At 33.9% G+C, this 18517-nt stretch overlaps 2 protein-coding genes across 3 annotated transcripts; both read right to left on the bottom strand.

Annotated features, from left to right (window-relative positions):
• Positions 1–720: 720 nt before the first annotated feature.
• Positions 721–9730, bottom strand: LOC113507800 (lipopolysaccharide-induced tumor necrosis factor-alpha factor homolog). 2 transcript variants are annotated; one of them, XM_026890735.1, is made up of 3 exons: positions 9636–9730; positions 5761–5903; positions 721–1186 (listed from the first exon to the last, which is right to left on the bottom strand). In XM_026890735.1, exons 2-3 carry the CDS (start codon positions 5892–5894, stop codon positions 1084–1086), a joined length of 237 nt encoding a protein of 78 aa, XP_026746536.1. In that variant the 5' UTR covers positions 5895–5903; positions 9636–9730; the 3' UTR covers positions 721–1083. The 2 variants fall into 2 exon arrangements, with proteins under 2 accessions (XP_026746536.1, XP_026746530.1); XM_026890729.1 differs by lacking the exon at positions 9636–9730 and adding an exon at positions 6501–6521.
• A 5434-nt stretch (positions 9731–15164) lies between these two features.
• On the bottom strand, positions 15165–16950 carry LOC113507791 (lipopolysaccharide-induced tumor necrosis factor-alpha factor homolog). The gene is made up of 3 exons (XM_026890718.1): positions 16803–16950; positions 15806–16058; positions 15165–15518 (listed from the first exon to the last, which is right to left on the bottom strand). Exons 2-3 carry the CDS (start codon positions 16051–16053, stop codon positions 15416–15418), a joined length of 351 nt encoding a protein of 116 aa, XP_026746519.1. The 5' UTR covers positions 16054–16058; positions 16803–16950; the 3' UTR covers positions 15165–15415.
• Between the last annotated feature and the right edge of the window lie 1567 nt (positions 16951–18517).

Genomic DNA, 18517 nt, shown 5'->3' with positions numbered 1-18517 from the left:
ACATTTTTAGCAGAAGTGCTAAGACTGAGTTATACCTTACCATACTTGCACCCCCCCCCCCCATTTTTAAACGGCTCGATTTGTCAAACATGTCTTAACGAAAACTCGCACATAATTCACGTTTAAATTAAAATTGTACAATCCGTTCGGAAGCTATGATGTCACAGACAGACGGGCAGGCAGGCAGATATGTCAAAGTTATAAGCCCCTCTTTTTGGGATTAAATAAGAAAAAGTCATTAAAACAGCTGTGAAATATTTGACACCAGGATAGTATCGTAAACGATGAAATGTGTTTGATTCAAACATTTGATAGTCTTTGGGCCGCTCAAGATTCATTATAATTTAGAAAAAAAAAAGCAAGCTTAAAATTTAAAAAAAAGTGTTTCATTTTCAATATTGCATTACATTTTTGCGATGATCGTTATTATTAAACTTCATAGTTTTTCACATCTTGAAAATCACGCAGACGAAGTCGCGGGCAACAGCTAGTTAAAAATACTACGGAATAAACTATACCGATAGATAGCGCATTTTTTCACCAAACGAAGCAGGTGTTGAGGAAAATCATTTCCTTAAATTACAACGGACACAATCTATTATAATCGTAATATAAGGTTATTTGAATGATAAGATACATAATAGTACCTAACTATTATAAAATGATGTACACATTGAATTCAATCATATGTAACAAAGTTGATGACAAATTAATTCCATATTTTGTAGTTTCATAGATAGGTACTTATCAAATTCGAAATTCCTAGCGTGATAAATCAAGGTTACTTTCTTTTGAAGAATAATTGAATGTTTCCGTTACAATTTAGGTATACGCACAACGTTGACATATTAGATAATAGTGATGTAACACTTAACATCGATAAAAACGTGTATACTTATACAAGACAGCATTATAACCCTATTCTATATTCAAATGACAAAAGGGTAAGTGCAACGTGGTTCATCATACTGGTTTCGAAAGTTCAAATACATCAGTAAAAAAAAGTAATAATACAATGCTTACAAAATACGTGTCTTAGAGATTATTATTATTAAAATAGGTTTAGGAATTTAGGAGGTGTGACTATCGTTGGTACGTGCCGAGGTAGGAACTGCAGTTAGGACAATAGTGGTCAGCGTTCTGGCATGAGTCCACGCAATACGGCACGCATACGCATGGCCAGCACCTGTAATAAAGAAAAAGCGTGTTATTATTGTAGTCTAAGTCATCAGCAGCCCCTTTCCCCTCCATGTTGAGGTCGGCTTCCAGTCTAACCAGATTCAGGTAAGTACCAGTGTTTTACAAGGAGCGACTGCCTATCTGACCTCCTCAACCCAGTTCCCTAGGCAACACGTTACCCCTTATTGAGACTGGTTGTCAGACTAGCTAGCTTCCGATACTGTCAAAGATGTATGAATATCACCCGGGACCCACAGTTGTGCCTTCTGAAACGCGAAAGTCTATAGTCAAAATACTACCCGATTGTACTCGGCTATTTTTTTTTTGTTGTTGTAGTGACGGCAACAGTACATCGTCCGTAATAATGTTAACTATCTACCTATTACGTTTTACCATATAACGTAACAGGTAGATAGTTAACACACCAGCCTAGTTACAAACAGCGCAAAGCAAAAAGCCGTAGTTACAGAGGACCGTTTTTTAAATTTGGGTACGCAGTAGAAAACGCAAAAAAAAGAATAGTATATATCATTTTCCTGTAGTCTAAATCGTTTAGCATGACAAAAAAGAAAGCTTGGATCTATATCATTTTTACCTAGTGGGAAACGTTTTACCTAACTGACACATGTTCGGTGAAATAATATTTCAAACAATCACGTTTCACCTAAACCTACTTTCATATTTATTGAGAACATAATATTTATCGGACAGTATTGTGGTATAGCGAGCGTGGAATTACGTACAGTTTAATGTTGGCATGAATCAAATAAACCTAAAAACGTGAACATTCAATGCAATTTGTTAGATAATATTTGAATAGCCATTCGTATTAAGATCGTGGGGCAGTATGTTCCTGGAGAATCGGTCACGAAATAATTTAATTAGTTAAGAAACGTGTTCCTTTTAAACCCATTTTTTGCACGTGTTGCCGAGTGGTTCGGTTTACCACGCCAAACCCACTGTGCTCGAGAAGTTGCAGGTTCGATCCCCGCGTTTTACAAGCATTTGAGTGGTCTACGAACGCTTGTTCTGAGTCTAGGTATCCATGTGCATGTCACTAGAATATTTATTAAAACCCCCAGACACAAAATCAATTACGGCAAAAGTAATTTCCTTAATGAATTAATTACTAGGAATTATAAAATAAGCACTTTCGTTCTTCATATTGCTGATTAATTCAAGGCCCAAATGTAAATAGAATGACATTATAAATGTTAACTTTTAATAACCGAATGCAACGACCATAAATATGACAACTTTGACAGCAATGTCGTGGATAGTTGACGAGAATAATAATTCTATGACATATTGGGTACTAAACTCAAGACATTCTCATTAAATTAATGAAGGTACATAAATATGTCACAAACTAATTTGTGGGTATAGTAATATTTAACGTCTGCTGGACTATTGACTAATAAGGTAGGTAAAATTATGAACGTATATTGCACCTTTTTACCTCAAATAGTAAGGTTTTTTATTATATATGACTAATTTATGTGTAAGTATCGCATAAGAGTTGACCGCGTCACTGCGTGAGCTCATGATTGGGTTAAGTCAGGCTAACCCCGCTAACCCGATAAATACGTAGGTAAAGAGTTATTCAACAAATCGTTATTTTTAAATCTTATTTTTTAGCAATAGGAGAAATGCCTTTTTACGGCGCGTAGTTGTTTTGTTGTCATAACTTGACACGTGCTTACTAAAATAGTAGATGCCGACACAATTAGAACGAACAATTTCACATGTATATCACTTCTTTACGCTAAATCCTGACAATACCTTCAAATTCCTTCTTTTAAAACCGGAGGTTAGATCAATCAAAAAGCAACATACCAAAAACATTTCTAGTTACAATACCCACATAAAATTGAAAATCAATATTTAGCTACCCCCAACGTGTCGTGTCAACAATCAGATAGTTACTGTCGTTTCAAGGCTGGCCTGGCGGTTGTAACAAGAACAAATGGCGTCTATTATGGACAAACATGTGAGGTACGTCACCTCACACTTTGACAGTAAAGCAAGCTTTTGTACTTCGGTAAGAGTTTGAAGATTCAAGAGCTTACAATTAGGATTTTTTTAAATACAGATGGCTAGGTGATGCTGTGAACTTTGAACTGAAAATTTGATTTGAGAGCCCCCGAAAGCAATGTTTGATTATTTTCTACCCTTCCACCCTTGATAATTTGAAAATATCTCGACCGATTTCGATAATATGTAGTAGAAAATACCAGTCTGAATATATATAATATCACTGCCGGGCCTGTGCCTATTTTTTCATCATTTTTTTTCGCCTTATGTCAGTAGTATCTTTAACTAGTTAAGTTCATTGAACTTTCAAAAAGTTTTATTGGTACTTTGCCTGCAATGGTTCGAACCCGCAACTCATGCATACAAATCCATGCAATGCCACCGCGACGTTAAGCTTCTATTCTATATAATCTAAGATTACATAATTATGGTAACAACACGAACTACAGCAAATAATAACGTTAGCTCATGGAAAACACAGTTATCAGGTAAAGTTAATGTAATCATAATATGCGAGAAATATGTTAGCATAAACTTACAAGGAAACTACATAATACAGATTAAGTATGAGGAAAAAAACACATAATTAATGAATCTACAAAAACTAGTCTAACATGGACTTGTGAATCATTATTACATTTTTACTTCTTATGTTGCTCTGATCCTATCTACTAAGATTTTGCAGTGTATCCGTCAGTCAGCTAAAACTAGCCTACCCCGCTATTAATTCTAGCTATCTCTATATCACACTTTATCAAAATCAGTCAAGCGCTTTAGACGTGAAAGCGTTGCAAACAATCTTACATTCGCATTTGCAATTTTTAGTTAGAATTTCTCAAGGAGAGTATTATTGAATGCAAATTACAAAATAATGTACTTGCAAGAGGAGTAAATTAACTATAGTCATGGCTACAAAGCGAGGCAAGTAATATCACGACAATCTTTGTAAAGTAGTTCGTATTGTTGACTTGTTAAATTGTAACCTACTTTGAGACATGCATTCATGGATGAAAAGCAGCCCAGTTCATGTATCCAATGACTAGAACACGTTCATGATAAAAAAATAGGTATTTATGAGATTTAAATAAATTTAAAACGCAATTTTTATTCAATATCATGATGCAATTCGTAGTTTTTTAGAAACACAGCTCTGTTGCGGGCGCTGTCCGAGCCTTGTTACTTCTTCTTCTTTTTTTACTAAAAAGTCACTATATATATTTCGTTAGGAGATAACTTATTATACTCGAGTAAAGTTACATAAAAAAATACGGTCCTGTCCTTTTAAACAAAATTATTTATCTAAACATACGGAGTTTAGATGCGCATGAGCAACATTAACTGAAATCTGTACAACATGTCAAGAAGTTCACTATAGACGTTTTTAAAGAACACTTGTATTAATTTATAGCGTTATTTAATTGTTTAAGTTTTTGTTCATCTATATCTATCTATCTATACTTCTATATCTATACTAATCTATACTTCTATACTAATATATAAAGCTGAAGAGTTTGTTTGTTTGTTTGAACGCGCTAATCTCAGGAACTACTGGTCCAAATTGAAAAATTATTTTTGTGTTGAATAGACTATTCATCGAGGAAGGCTTTAGACTATAAACCATCACGCTGCGACTAATAGGAGCGAAGATGCAATGGAAAATGTGAAAAAAACAGGGCAGAACTTAAATCTTCTACCCACGCCATGGGGACGAAGTCGCGGGCAACAGCTAGTCTTTTTATATTAGAAAAAACTGGCCGTCTAGACGTTGTAAGGTTTTTTAGCTAACGCCCATCGAAGCTCGCAAATATTTTGAAAAGACACATTACACGACTTTTCGAAAAACGTTCTTCGAAACACAAGGTTTTATTTTTTAATCGGCGCTAACACTTGTAAACTTTTTACTAGGTCATTAAACACAAGGTCGCGGATGCATAGACTTTTAATCCAATGATCTAATTTTATCTGTATAATCGAAAAAGACAACTTTTTATTTTTATTTTCCATTTATCTCTTGAACATCACGTCTAGATCTTAAATACTTAATTGCAAGAAAACTTATGTGCTTATAGGATTAAATTAACTCTTCTTTTCCAGGCAAAACATATACTGTCTTTATTATTTGACACCAATAAAAGATTGGTCGAGTGGCGTAGGTACATACCGGTTTCAAGGTGCCGCTAGCTCTGAGGTCCCGGGTTCGATCCCCGGTCGGGTCAATGTAAATATTCACATTTTCTACATTGTCTCGGGTCTGGGTGTTTGTGGTACCTTCGTTGTATCTGAATTCCATAACACAAGTGCTTTCGCAACTTACTTTGGGTTCAGAACAATGTATGTGATGTTGTCCGCATTTATTTATTTATTATTTTAAGTAACACATTCCATTATACTCTAAAACAATTGTCCTTTGTACCTTTTACCAGAAAACAGCTTTAGATGTTAATTTAATTCTGCAGTTTACCCTATCTTGGTACATACTTTGGTATTGGGAGCCTGTCAGTAGGTACTACAAACAGTATCTATAATAACACGAGTAGGTTTACTTACAGGAACAGACAGAGAAGGACGGCGATAACGTGTGTCTTTGTCGTGGCTTTCCTCTCAACCCTCGTGACGATGGTCGCCCTGCAGGAAGGGCAGGTGATCTGAGAGGGCTCGGGTCCTACTGCTACGATATTCATCTTGTTTGTCTGGAAAGAAGAAAAGCTATTTACAATACGCTGTGGTAATGCATGAAAAAGAGGCAGCATACATTGAGCTGGCGGTAGAGTCTACAGTATCAATAGGGTATAAAAATATGTATTTTATCCCAACTGTTCGCTCCCAAACGTATTTTTGGTTTGTTTTTGTATTTTAGTTAGTTTATGATACATTTTTCCTCATTCTAAAAATTCCAAGTACCCAACTCAGAATACATCCAAAACGTTATCTAAAAATAGCTCTGACACAATAGCGAACAGATTATCCAAAGCTATTCAAATATAGCAAAAAAAAACTTGACCACTTCCATTAAAACTCCACACAGAGATTCACAAATAATGTCGACAACTTATCAACCAAAGAAGTATTTTAGTTTAGATAAATTTTTCCTCATTCTAAAAATTCCGAGTACCAAACTCAGAATACAACCAAAACTTGATCTAAAAATAGCTCTGACACAATAGCGAACACAAATTATCCAAAGCTATTCAAAAATAGCAAAAAAAAACTTAACCACTCCCATTAAAACTCCACACACAGAGATACACAAATGATAACGGCATCATATCATCCAAAAAAGTATCTATCTCCATCGCTGTGATTGTTCACAATAGTGTTTCTAACACAGCTGCTTATGAAGTAATGGATGGAACAATGACTTGAAAGTCTTAAACAGATATCAATTTAGATAAACGTGTTATCGTTATAAAATGCCATGACAGTTTAATATTACATTGAAATTAGTTCAATATAAGATTTATGCGAAATTCTGATAAGGTTGTGAAGTATATATTGTCTAGTTTTTATTGGTAAATAGGTTTTCCTTGATGTTTGCACACATGGAAACATGAGTGGGTTTTCCAGAAACAGATTTCTGAGTATGAAGTGTTTATTGCTTATAGTTTCCCGAGAATACGGTAAGTAAGCGAAGAAGAGAAATTAATATATTTCACGGAAATATGGAGCATCTAGAAAAACAGGAAGATATAGGAAGACTGGCAAAGTGGTAAATAAGAAAGGAAATAGTGATTCCTCTGAAATGTGTCCTCATGGTGTTGTGGCAAAAGTTGGCTGAATTCTATGTTCAGCAGTGGACCAGAGTAGTCTAAGATGATACCTAATTAATGTACATAAAGAATTAAATAAGTTCGGAACATTATTTTTTATATAGTGATGTTATTACTATGTCATTACATAAGGAATTGTTCAGAGCTTTTGTCATAGAGGTTAGAGGTATGCTGACGAACAGACAAGGAATGCTCTCGGGCTAGTTGTATAAAGCCGTCAAAGAAAAGGTTGATTGACAAACAGATAAGTTGACTTATTTGGCTTGACTTTACTTCAGGAGTCGTTTCTTTACAATAAAAAGTGATAAAAAAACCTATGGGATAAAGCATCTATGGGAGCCTAAAATCACTGCAATGTTTTCTTGCAATAAACCCAAATAAATTTTATTTATAGTCTCTAATCTTGTTTCTAAACCTGTTTACCTACAAGGACGTGTTGAAGGAGAACATCTTCATTTTAATAGACCAGATAAAGTTAGGTTATCTTAATTGTTTATAATTAGAACTATTAAAGAGCTAAAAGTAGCAAAACTTAATTAGTTGTGCCACTTTGAATAACAAGTTTCTGAGATTACGAATCAATAACGTTCAATTATAATGAGGACAAAATAATAGATAATTAATATTAGAAAATGTATAATATTTACACATCTATTTATTCGAGCTTTCCTGATAGGTAACGGTAGCTACCACACATCGACTGCCCGAATAGCCAAGAGGCGTAGATCACCACGGCGAGTCCACAACCACTACGTATCGTGGGTTCGTTCCCCTCATAGGACAAACATTAACGCTTATTCTGACACTGGGTGTGTAGACCATGTAATTTGATTTTTTATTAAACCCAAGGTTTGTGATCAAATTACATGTTTTAAATAAACAAAACAATTAATTTAATAGACGTTTTGTTTGACGTGACCTGACGTTTATTAGAGTTTTGCAGATGATGTATGTAATGTTGCAGTAATAATAACAACAAAATAAAAACAAATATAGACGTATGACTTCTACATAAATTTGTTAATTAACGAATAAATGTAGGGATACACTCAAGTTAATTTGTCACCTAATGATTTATTTTCTGCCAATTTTTCTTTCATTTTTTCGCCTAATTTGGCTTATTCCCCTGTCGATATAAACAACATTATATTCTAATACATTGTTAATAATAGAACAAATCAACATTGAGCATAACTATATTATTACTTTGTTACGATAATCGACGTAAGAAATGATGAAAATAAAGTACGTTTTAGTAAACGAACAAGCAAGCCTTGAGAAAACCTTTACGAAGACTATTGTATCAATGGATTTGGAAAAAGATATTCTACCGTTTCGAGGTTTCCATACAAAAGAAGTGAAAACTAATTACTACCATTTGTATCTTATAAACCGTAATTGCTAGTCAACAATTAGGTAAAGTCAATTAAGTGAGTTGTTTTCATTCTAGCTATATAAAAATGAATGGCAATTTCAGCATTATTTAACAGCACCGTCGTTTTAATTATTTAAATAATGGCTCAAAGTACACATGCACGCTTACGTCAATAGGTGTGGCTACAAAATAATAAAACAAAAAGGACATTCACGATCTTTTACCTCGTATTTAGTGGTATAACTTAGCCATGAGTGTCCTTTTCGTTCTTCTTTACGTTCTTTCAATCAACCCTTCAAACCCAATCAACATTAACATAAAATGTTCGAATGTATAAATTTGACAGGTCTAAGTCACGTGACTAAAGGAAGCAAAATGTCATTTTCAGATTTAAGACTTTTCTTTTAACGATAATCACCGAAGAATTGTAAATCGAAAGCAATGGCTGGTATGTTTTGTCAAGCCCACTTTTGACCATTGTATCCCACTGCTAAGTAAAGGTCTCTCTCAAAACTTTCCATAGGTATTGTATCAATTAGGCACTCCTCTATTATTTACTGATAACTATCTGTTGATATGATATACCAACAATATAACATATATTAACACACATAATAACTGGTTGGATATTATTATACCATAATTATGTCTGCCCATAATGCATCTTCGTGTGTTATACTTTTTTTACATTTTAATAACTTTGTTTGCGCAATATTTAACTTGAGGAAAACTCTACCTAGATGATGAAACTTAACAAAACCTATTGATACTGAATCATTAAGTAAATTTAAGGTATTTGTCAATATCTTTCTATTTCAACTCTTCAACTTAAAATGAGAGAGACAGCATGAGTATCATCAGCGAATTGAAACTGGTTGAAGTTTTAATATTAGGCGAAAATAACTAAATAACTTATATTAAACTGCAGCTAGTATTTTAAATAATGCCAGTATCGTTATGAGAGTAGTTACTCAATATAACAACTTGACGACAAGTTCTCATTAAAATCATACCACCAAATGCCAAATAAAACATAAACAACACATTTACTGGAAAGCAGTTTCTTATCTAAACATCGCAAATCAATCGAAACTACACTTATTCTATAGCATAGTATAATTCGACACGCTTAAGAAGTTTCTTAAAAAAACTGTATTCCGAACAACAACATATGATGTGCAATTCTCTTAAAACCGTATACCTAATACCGTATTGAAACAATAAAGTACACACCTGCGAAAACAAATGAAGATATAACTATAAATTGACACAACTCTTACCTTTAAATTCGTTTACACAACAAAATTAATTAAAACAAAATAGCACGTCTATCCACTGGTCGTATGAACACGCAACTGAGTTAGAGAGTATGGCAGTCAAGCATGGTGAACATTCAATTCATTAGTATACTAGCAGTGAGTCATCGTTACGTCACATGACTCTTGACGTATCAGTGCAGGCGCACTTATCATATGTTATCGTCACTATCACTGTTCCTTGAATGGTTTGCTGAGTAATCTAAACTGTTCGGTCTGATTGTAAAAGGATAATGGAAAAGGAAATAATAATTTAATTGTCTTTAAATTGGTATTCAAGGATTAACTGGACTATTTGTGCTCTATTAACTCGTTAATCCACAAGCGAGAATTAGCAAGCAAATTCAATTTATCTTGTGTAAAATGGATCAAGATACAATCAATTGAAGATAATCGGACCCTTAGCCTAAGCTAAGTTTAGCTGGTGAACATTAAATAGGTTGAACAATAACAAACTTAATGTATAGGATGAACAATTACAATTGACAACTTCATTTCATTTACTTATTTACGTAGACGTCGAAAGCCGACTAAACAGTTGAAAGCCGGCCGCCATGTCTTATGCAACAAGTGCTCGCCGAAGTGATTTTATGCAACAGCGCACGAGTACCGACGTCCTACCACCAGCACTAAAAGTAAGAAGCAGTAATTAAAGTGAGACAACGCAATACACAACGTATGTTTTGTCTCTTTTCCTTAACAGCAATAATCTTGCGTTCAGCGATTATGGACGGGCTCTCGTTGGCAACCAATCAGCGAAAAGGTTTTTACTTTCTCGCGCCCTTGAATTCGTTTCCATGTTTCTTAACAAAAATTGTATGATTGTAATCATGACATACTAAGTTTAGTAATAACTAAAGAAGAATAGCATGACCAATGTATTCTCAACAACAAGTTGAGTCGATGTCTGCGTGTACCTGACTTGCAGGGCAAACACCTCATATTAACACTGCCCCGACAATATTCGTCATGTCTGCTGAAGGCTAACAATTTCAAACGAATTTGAATCTGATTATTACTTCTAATTGAACAAAATATATTTTTTGTATCAAGATAATTTTGAATTATTATTTTCATCTTTCTCTCTCTCTCCCTCATAATAAATAAGTGGCATGAATTATGTAAGTTATCAAAATTGTGTTCAATATTCGGTTCGATGTAAAAATTGTTATGAATAAATAAATAAAACTTGTTTTTTTTGCTTGAACTCGTAACCTTGTTATATACTCATTTAGGTGGTTATTGGTCATCAAGGCTAAAACAACACGACATTACTATGTACCCATCTGTTTTAATTAACAAAGAATATTTCCATAGTAATTTATAACATTATTGTACACAAATAAAATCAGTTTAGATTTTATTAATTCTGATCACAATGATTACAAATCTTTTCTTTTAAAAATTGAATTAAATTACACAATTTAAATCTATGAGTATAGTAAATAATAATAGAAACAGCATTCATGTTTAAAATCTTTTCATGTTAAACATTTATCACGTCATCGATATTTAAAACACGAAGCTATTCGTTTGTTTGTGTAGAGGTTGTTAACCTTACTTTTATAATTTGTATTAATTAGCAGTTGAAGGTTTAATAAAAGTTATCGCTAACCTAGATTTGTTTGCATTGTAAATTGTTTGAGTCATACTTACTTTTGAGAATTTCGCCCTTACATTTTTTAATTAGTTTCAATTTCATTTTTATTTGAACTTTCTGTACACATTTCCAGTTAATTTCATGATTTAAAATAATAATTGAAGTAATTACTAAGTGTGTAACTAATAGATTAAATTAATTTTATTGGATCATGTTCGAGGTATTACATAAACTTAACAATGATTAGATACTAAAAAAATCATGACATCGCCATGTCTGGACCCCAATTCCAACCTGGAAACATCATTTGGTATTTTAAATAACCGCAATAAAAACAAATATTCGTGTCGGCCTAGATTCAAAAAATTGTTTAACATCTAAGTATTCTATCATAACTCATTCTGTGAAATTGCTGTAGGTATATTAATATGCATACAAACAATTCAAGTTTCAGTACAGCCTCTAGCAACGGAGTAAGTAAAATTAAAACTAAACAGCTTGTTTGCCCGAAATCTTAAGTATTTGTCCACAATGTTTATGATTCACTCGGAACGTAGTGTACAACATTAAAGCAATGGACTTCCTCGTTGAATGACAGCTAAGTGAGGCAAGAAAAAGCACCCAGAGGCGCGCGCAAGGCCAAGGACACCATTCAACTGAGTTAATGCCTATGTATTGTAATGGTTTTTGTTATTCTATTCACTAAATATCCATTTAAGATGATTCAGAGTTATTTTATCAGTCAACCAACGGTGACAAGATACAATAAACATCGAATCAACTAAAGCATTTGAATCATCTGTGTACATCATTTCATTCGAAGCAGGTTATCTTATCTTGAACCCATTGTGATTTTCCACAACCACTTGCAACCAATAGAACTGTATCTTCGACCTCAAGAGATTACTGGGAAAGACTACGTGTCTGTCTCCGAAATATTAAAAACGCTAGAGAGCGTTGTTTTTAAATCCCCGGTGTAAAAATCTCTCTATCTGTGGCATCATAGCTCCCGAACGGCTTGAGCTGTTACAGTTTAATTAAATTTACAATAAAGGCGAATTATGTGCAAGTGTTGTGCAAAACTAATGGGAGATGGAAGTGAGGAAGAATAACTGAATGTAATCAAAAATACTCGAGTGGGTATGCCATGAAAGCTCCCTTAAATAGAATGTTTAAGAATTCATCAAGATGCTCTTAGCTTCACTAAAGATAATTTCAAATGTAATAACACTCTAACCAACTCGATCCGACTGATGATTTCGATTCGAACGAGAACTCGATCCGACTGGTACCGTAACGGAAACAAAAGCAACGCGCAGTATACATACATATAACACCTTGTTTCCTCCATGGCATGGCGGCAGTGGTCTATAGCTACGCACGACTGCATTGTGCAGTCCTCTACCTTGTTTTATTGGCCAACCACTTCTTTGGTTTTTAAATTTTAAATGATGTCTTATCGGAATTATTATCTATTCAAATCGATCGCCTGAACAAATTCTTAATGATACGTTATCTAACATATTATTCAAAATACTGATTCTAAGTACGACATATTTTTGTTTCATGAATCACACATTCTAAGACCCACTCAATAAATATGACATCATTTTATTTTTATCAATTAAAATCAAGAGCAAAGTGTTTTAGCAAAACAAGGCTTTACAAACGGATGTAAAGATAAGATGGAACAAAATCCTTGTCTTATCGGAAGCGAATAACATTTTGAAAATGATTCACCGTTGAACATTGGACTTGCGAATTTAAATTCTTAGATTATGCGTGCAAAGTCTTAGATTAAGTACAAGCAATCTTGTTAATTGTGAAATTTGATAGCAATAAAACTATTTCACCCACGATATTGACGGCGTCTGTCGCCCATAGCTACAACGCTGCCACAACATTTTTTTTAGTTTTCCCTACTCAAGGGTTACCTCGTACCAGATCGGGTCCAGATATTCGTCTGTATAACTGTTGCTCCGTCACCAGGCTGTATCTCATCAATAGTGACAACAAGACAGATGACATTTCAACAGATATGTATTTCTGCTGCCGCTATAAAAAAAAATACTAAAATTAAGAGTCAGGTTAAACAACGATTGTTAAGGTTATAAGAATATCACCCAACCGATATGCTCCATTTTAGCCTAGGTGTTCGTAACTCTCAACTCGCACCTGACCGGTATTCTTATTTTTATGAAGCTACTGATAATCCCATAACCATTTATACAGTTGTATCCATCAAGCCGTCCATATCAGAAATAATGGTACAAGAAGTGATCATAGACGTCAAAAAAAAACAATATCCAGAAATACTTAATTACCCACTTACTGGTTCACTTTCATAACTACGTCCTCTTTTTAGTCATATCTAGTTTAGTCACACAACTATATTTTGGAAATGGGCCAATTTTTAATTTTATTCAATCGAAACAGCTGGTTATTCATGAGAGAAACGAAAAAGAATTACATTGTGAATGAAAATATACACACTTCTTATTCTTGTTCTCATTTATATCGTCAAATATACTTATTATTATGTATGTATTATGTTTCCGTATGTTTGTTTTCGAGCTATGTCAAGTTGTAAAAATATAATCTTTATATTCGATAGACCAATAATAATAAATAAATCTCAAAGATTGTTAATAGCACGACGGCGAAAGGCGATTCTAGCCACAACACTGGTACTGCTAGTGTATTGTTTTATTCCAGTACTAGCTATTGACTGCGAGCCCGCCAGATACAAATCAAAAATGATACCTGTCCTTTGTGTTAATCTTATTTTTTTAAACTATCTGAATACCAAGTTTTGTTTGCATCTGAGTTATTAGTGGGATATTCTATTATTTTACAAAATTAAGAGATAGAACAGCCATACAACTCTCAAGGACGCCAAAATTAATGACTTAAAATGACATAGTGTCACACTTTAGCTATTCAATATTCAATGCTAATCTTTCAATTTAAATGATCACTAAACAAAATACGGTCTAAGCTATAGAAAGACTGAGCTTCTTTTTCAATCATTGTTGTGAACAATTTTAGTAGTTTTGTAGCGCCTGCAATAAACACCTGAGACTGAATAGCTACGCCGCATGAGTGAACTATTTCTATAGGCACAATATCTACTAACCTGATGTATATCATTTTAAAAACGTATGTATTCCTTATTTATTTAAAACTACATATACTTATATTAAAGTCGGAATTTGGTGGGTAACTAATTTGAGAAAAAGGAGTGGATTTCTAAAGCTTTTTTTTTCTAAATACATACCCACACACTTAATAGATAAATGATAACTAGTAATAGAACAATAGATTGTGGACATCACGATTCAAAAATTTTTCCTAAATGGGAATCTTGCTCGAAAAAAACTACCTTCGGTATAGCAGAAAAGACCGCTCACCGCTAGGCCACAAATCTAAGACCTATACTTTTTATTTTATTATTTATTTATAAAGAAAACAATTAAATATAATTAACACATTACATTATAACATGTCTACCTTCTATCTTATGCTCCATGTTGTTCGATTTATGGTCGGAAGATAAATAAAATGATAAAACAGGCCAATCACATATAATACATCTAATTTAAGCTATACAACTAATTTATCAATAGATAAAATGTTAATTGATAAAAAAACAATGATAAAAATTAAATATCATCTAATTGTGGTTCAGTTTCCGTTCAGTAATATTTATACACAATAATAAAGGATAAAATATAACTAATAATGAGGATTAGATATTGGAGTAGATCTGGTCAGCACCCCAAAAAAGCGCGAGGTCTCGCGGGTCGCTCCCGACATAGGACAAGAGTATGTGTGATCCTCGAATCTTAAGTAAATACATTGATATTTTAAGGAACACAAATCAAACTTCAGGGTTAAAACATTAGCTAAATTATTTATTACCATTAACATTAATTAAAGCTTGTTAACAGATACATCAGACAAATAATATTCAGTATAGCATGCACGAATTAAGCTGATTTGCTTTTATCCCAAATCAGGAAATTTAAAACACGCTTCTCGTAACACTTCCTTCTTTGCCTCAACTTTTATCATTCCAAAGTTGATTAAAAGTTCGAATTGCAGGGATTCCCGATAAATGATACCAACATTTAAGGGAAAAATCTTAATTCTTGTGGGCTCCAATGTATGCGTCGCAGTTTGGACAGTAGTGCGTCACATCCTTGCAGCCAGGCATGCAGTAAGGTAGGCAAGCACAGGGCCAACATCTGAAAAACATAAAAAGTAAATATTAGTGACTAAAATCAATATTAGTCCTCTAAAAACATACATCTGAAGGATGAAAGGTTCCAGAGAACTTTTTTATTTTCAGTGGATGGCAAAATAAGTCTGATAGATTCGAATCTTTCAGTAGGTATATGAAATACCTTACTATTAGTACCTTACTTGAAAATCAGCATGACTTTTTCAACCACGTTCTGGGATAATGGGGGAATGTTTTAAGACCAAGTCTTACTTTAAAAATACAACACTGAAAAAACAATTGAATACTCACAAAAAGACACAGCAACATAGAGCCCACAAGTGAGTCTTAGTTGTGTTTTTAACTTCGGTCCTTGTCAATATTTGCTGTTGACATGAACTGCAGACTAAGATCGCTGGTTGTGGTCCCATCGGCGCATTGATGGGTACCGCAATGGGTATGTTCGAGGCAGGCGGAGGCTGAAGTTGTACCACTGAGATGCCTTGTGGAGGTGGCTCAACTGAGTAGGGCGGTGGTGCGTCAGGGAAGTTACTGGTCATGGTTACTGGAAAATAAAAGACAAAAGGTTGTGAAGCAAGAAAACTGATGGGAGGTTTTCACTGAACAGAATCCTATGACCAGCCTTGAGTTAGCTGGAAAAGATCCTTGTCTGCCTATTTCTTGTATTAGAATAATTCACTTTGTCTTGAAAGCATCGATAAAGAAAGTTTGAGCCAGTTAAGCTACTACTCCTGTGTCATTCATATCGTATCCATAAATGTGAATTCGTTCATATCATCCAGCATGACCAGACCTCTCTGTCATTAGGGCATTCGCATCACTTTGTTAATAACATTAATATTCTCAGTCTCGTCGTGTTTGTCAACAAATTCTTGTTTTTGAATCATCGAGCTAATTTACTACAAGAATTTATTATTGCGTATCTGCTTAAACTTTTATTATCGGTGTGACTCAGTGATTGGTGACGTGGATTGTTGTTGCGAAAGTTATCAAAGCAATAAATTGTTTATTGGATGTGGACATGTGAATGTTAGGGTTACGAAAGCGATATCTTATCGACTTCTGCATATAGTAGCATGTTTTTAAAAGGATTTCATGTTTTTTGTCAAATATAGCTTCAAATCATAGTAAAAAAACCTACTTCTCTCCCAATTATTGCAAATGTACTGTTATTTATCGAAACTTCGGAAAATGTTATAATAATACAGGTATTTTTTATATATCACTTGGTAGGAACTATGCAGATAAACATTACACAGTTAAATAAATCGTAATTATAAGTACTTACATTCTAGATTATTAAAACAATAAAACACTCAATCGTTCACAAGGATTCACAAAGAGTTTTAAACCTCTTCCAAACAATAAATTGTTTACACTTAAATGCAGAAATAAATATAACAGCTTCACATAAAACGCAATGTCCCAACGAGATATAACACACTGTCACAAAGTTCGTCCAATTTAATACAAATCCAAAGATAAAACATCTAGATAACGATTACATAGCTGATAAGGTAACTTTTGCCAATTCATTTCTGTATGGGCCTGATATGATTTCCTAGCCAACGCTGATACCAGAGGCTCATAACTCTATACATTAAAATATTTTGGAAGCATAGCTGTCAACCGGACTCCGTTTTGCCATTGTTGCCTGTCGTATTTTGTTGTGCCACTGACAGTTCTGCTGTAAGATGGTATTTGTAAAAAATGAGATCAAAAATGGTTGAACTCTGTAACTTATTCGAGACCTGCATAAGTATACCCCTTGATGGTATACTCTTGCTCAGATTAATTTGCCTCTTACTTCCAAAAGCCAGTCCAGGAAAGTTTAACCGAAAAACAAGTATGTGATGTAATTATTACATTTTGATGGCTCCCTTAACTTAGTTAGACTCGCCATACTTACCTTCTGGATTCTATTTTTGCTAGCGGATGGGGGTTGTCCTGCAAAATAAACCTATTTTGCTTAGTGGTTGTTTTTTGTGACAGCCTCATCAACAAGACAAAGTTATTCCTCGCAAAAAACCGAGCCTTTGTTGACAAAATTGTAGTAGCAGTCTTAAGCGTTAGAGCGGATTGCTGTTAAGCAAATACGACGTGGGTACGAAAAAAAGGGTGCCCAATGTTAATCTGTCAAATGTAGTCTATATAAATTTCACTTGCAGGACATGATATTTTGTGGTGCCCAACAGGGACTCTCCTAACAAATGCAGATCTATATTTTTTGCCTGCGTATCAATGTCTATGTCAATAGGTATATATGTGCAATAAACATATTAATTAAGGGAAAAGGAGAATGTGAGTATGTGGTATTTGTTTTGTGTTGTACGTAGGTATTTCAAATATAAAATTCTTACCAATTGGTGTAAAAGATAACATTTCAACGTGGTCTTATCAGCAGTCTTTGATTAAATTGTTATCATTGCTGCTCAATCCGATAACATGTGAAATATAGTCCATTTTGTTATAATTTTGTGTAAAATATTTGTTTATGACATTGAACTTGTAGTGCGTGCCATTAAAAATGTTAATAAAAGGATAAATGGATAGATTAGATCGAAAATACAGCAAACGTTGCAAGGCTTCAGCAGTAGGAATTCGGCAAAAACTTATCTGGAGCCCCATTAAGTCAGTGTTAACAAAATTCCTGGAATCATCCTGCCTTGAAAGAGATATCATGTCAGACCTCAAAAAAAAAGAGGACAAGTGCGAGTTAAACTCGCGTGAAGAGGGTTCCGTACGATGTTACCAATTATGTTTTTGGAGTTAAATATATGTTCTCCCACACATTCCACCTGCAAATGTAAGTTGGTATGCACAATATTGAGTGATTTACCATGTTATTTTAATATCATGGACTTCTTATAGGTTTTCCTATAATCTATAAGGATAAAACTAATTTCTGTATTTTTTTCAAAATTTTAGGTTCAGTAGTTTCGGAGATAAGGGGGGGGGAATGGTCAATTTTCGTCTATTTTCTTGAATAACTTGGAAACTTGA

The sequence above is a fragment of the Trichoplusia ni genome, chromosome 2 (assembly GCF_003590095.1).
Source record: "Trichoplusia ni isolate ovarian cell line Hi5 chromosome 2, tn1, whole genome shotgun sequence".
NCBI classification, from domain to species: domain Eukaryota; kingdom Metazoa; phylum Arthropoda; class Insecta; order Lepidoptera; family Noctuidae; genus Trichoplusia; species Trichoplusia ni.
This window is presented reverse-complemented; position numbering and strand designations above follow the sequence as displayed.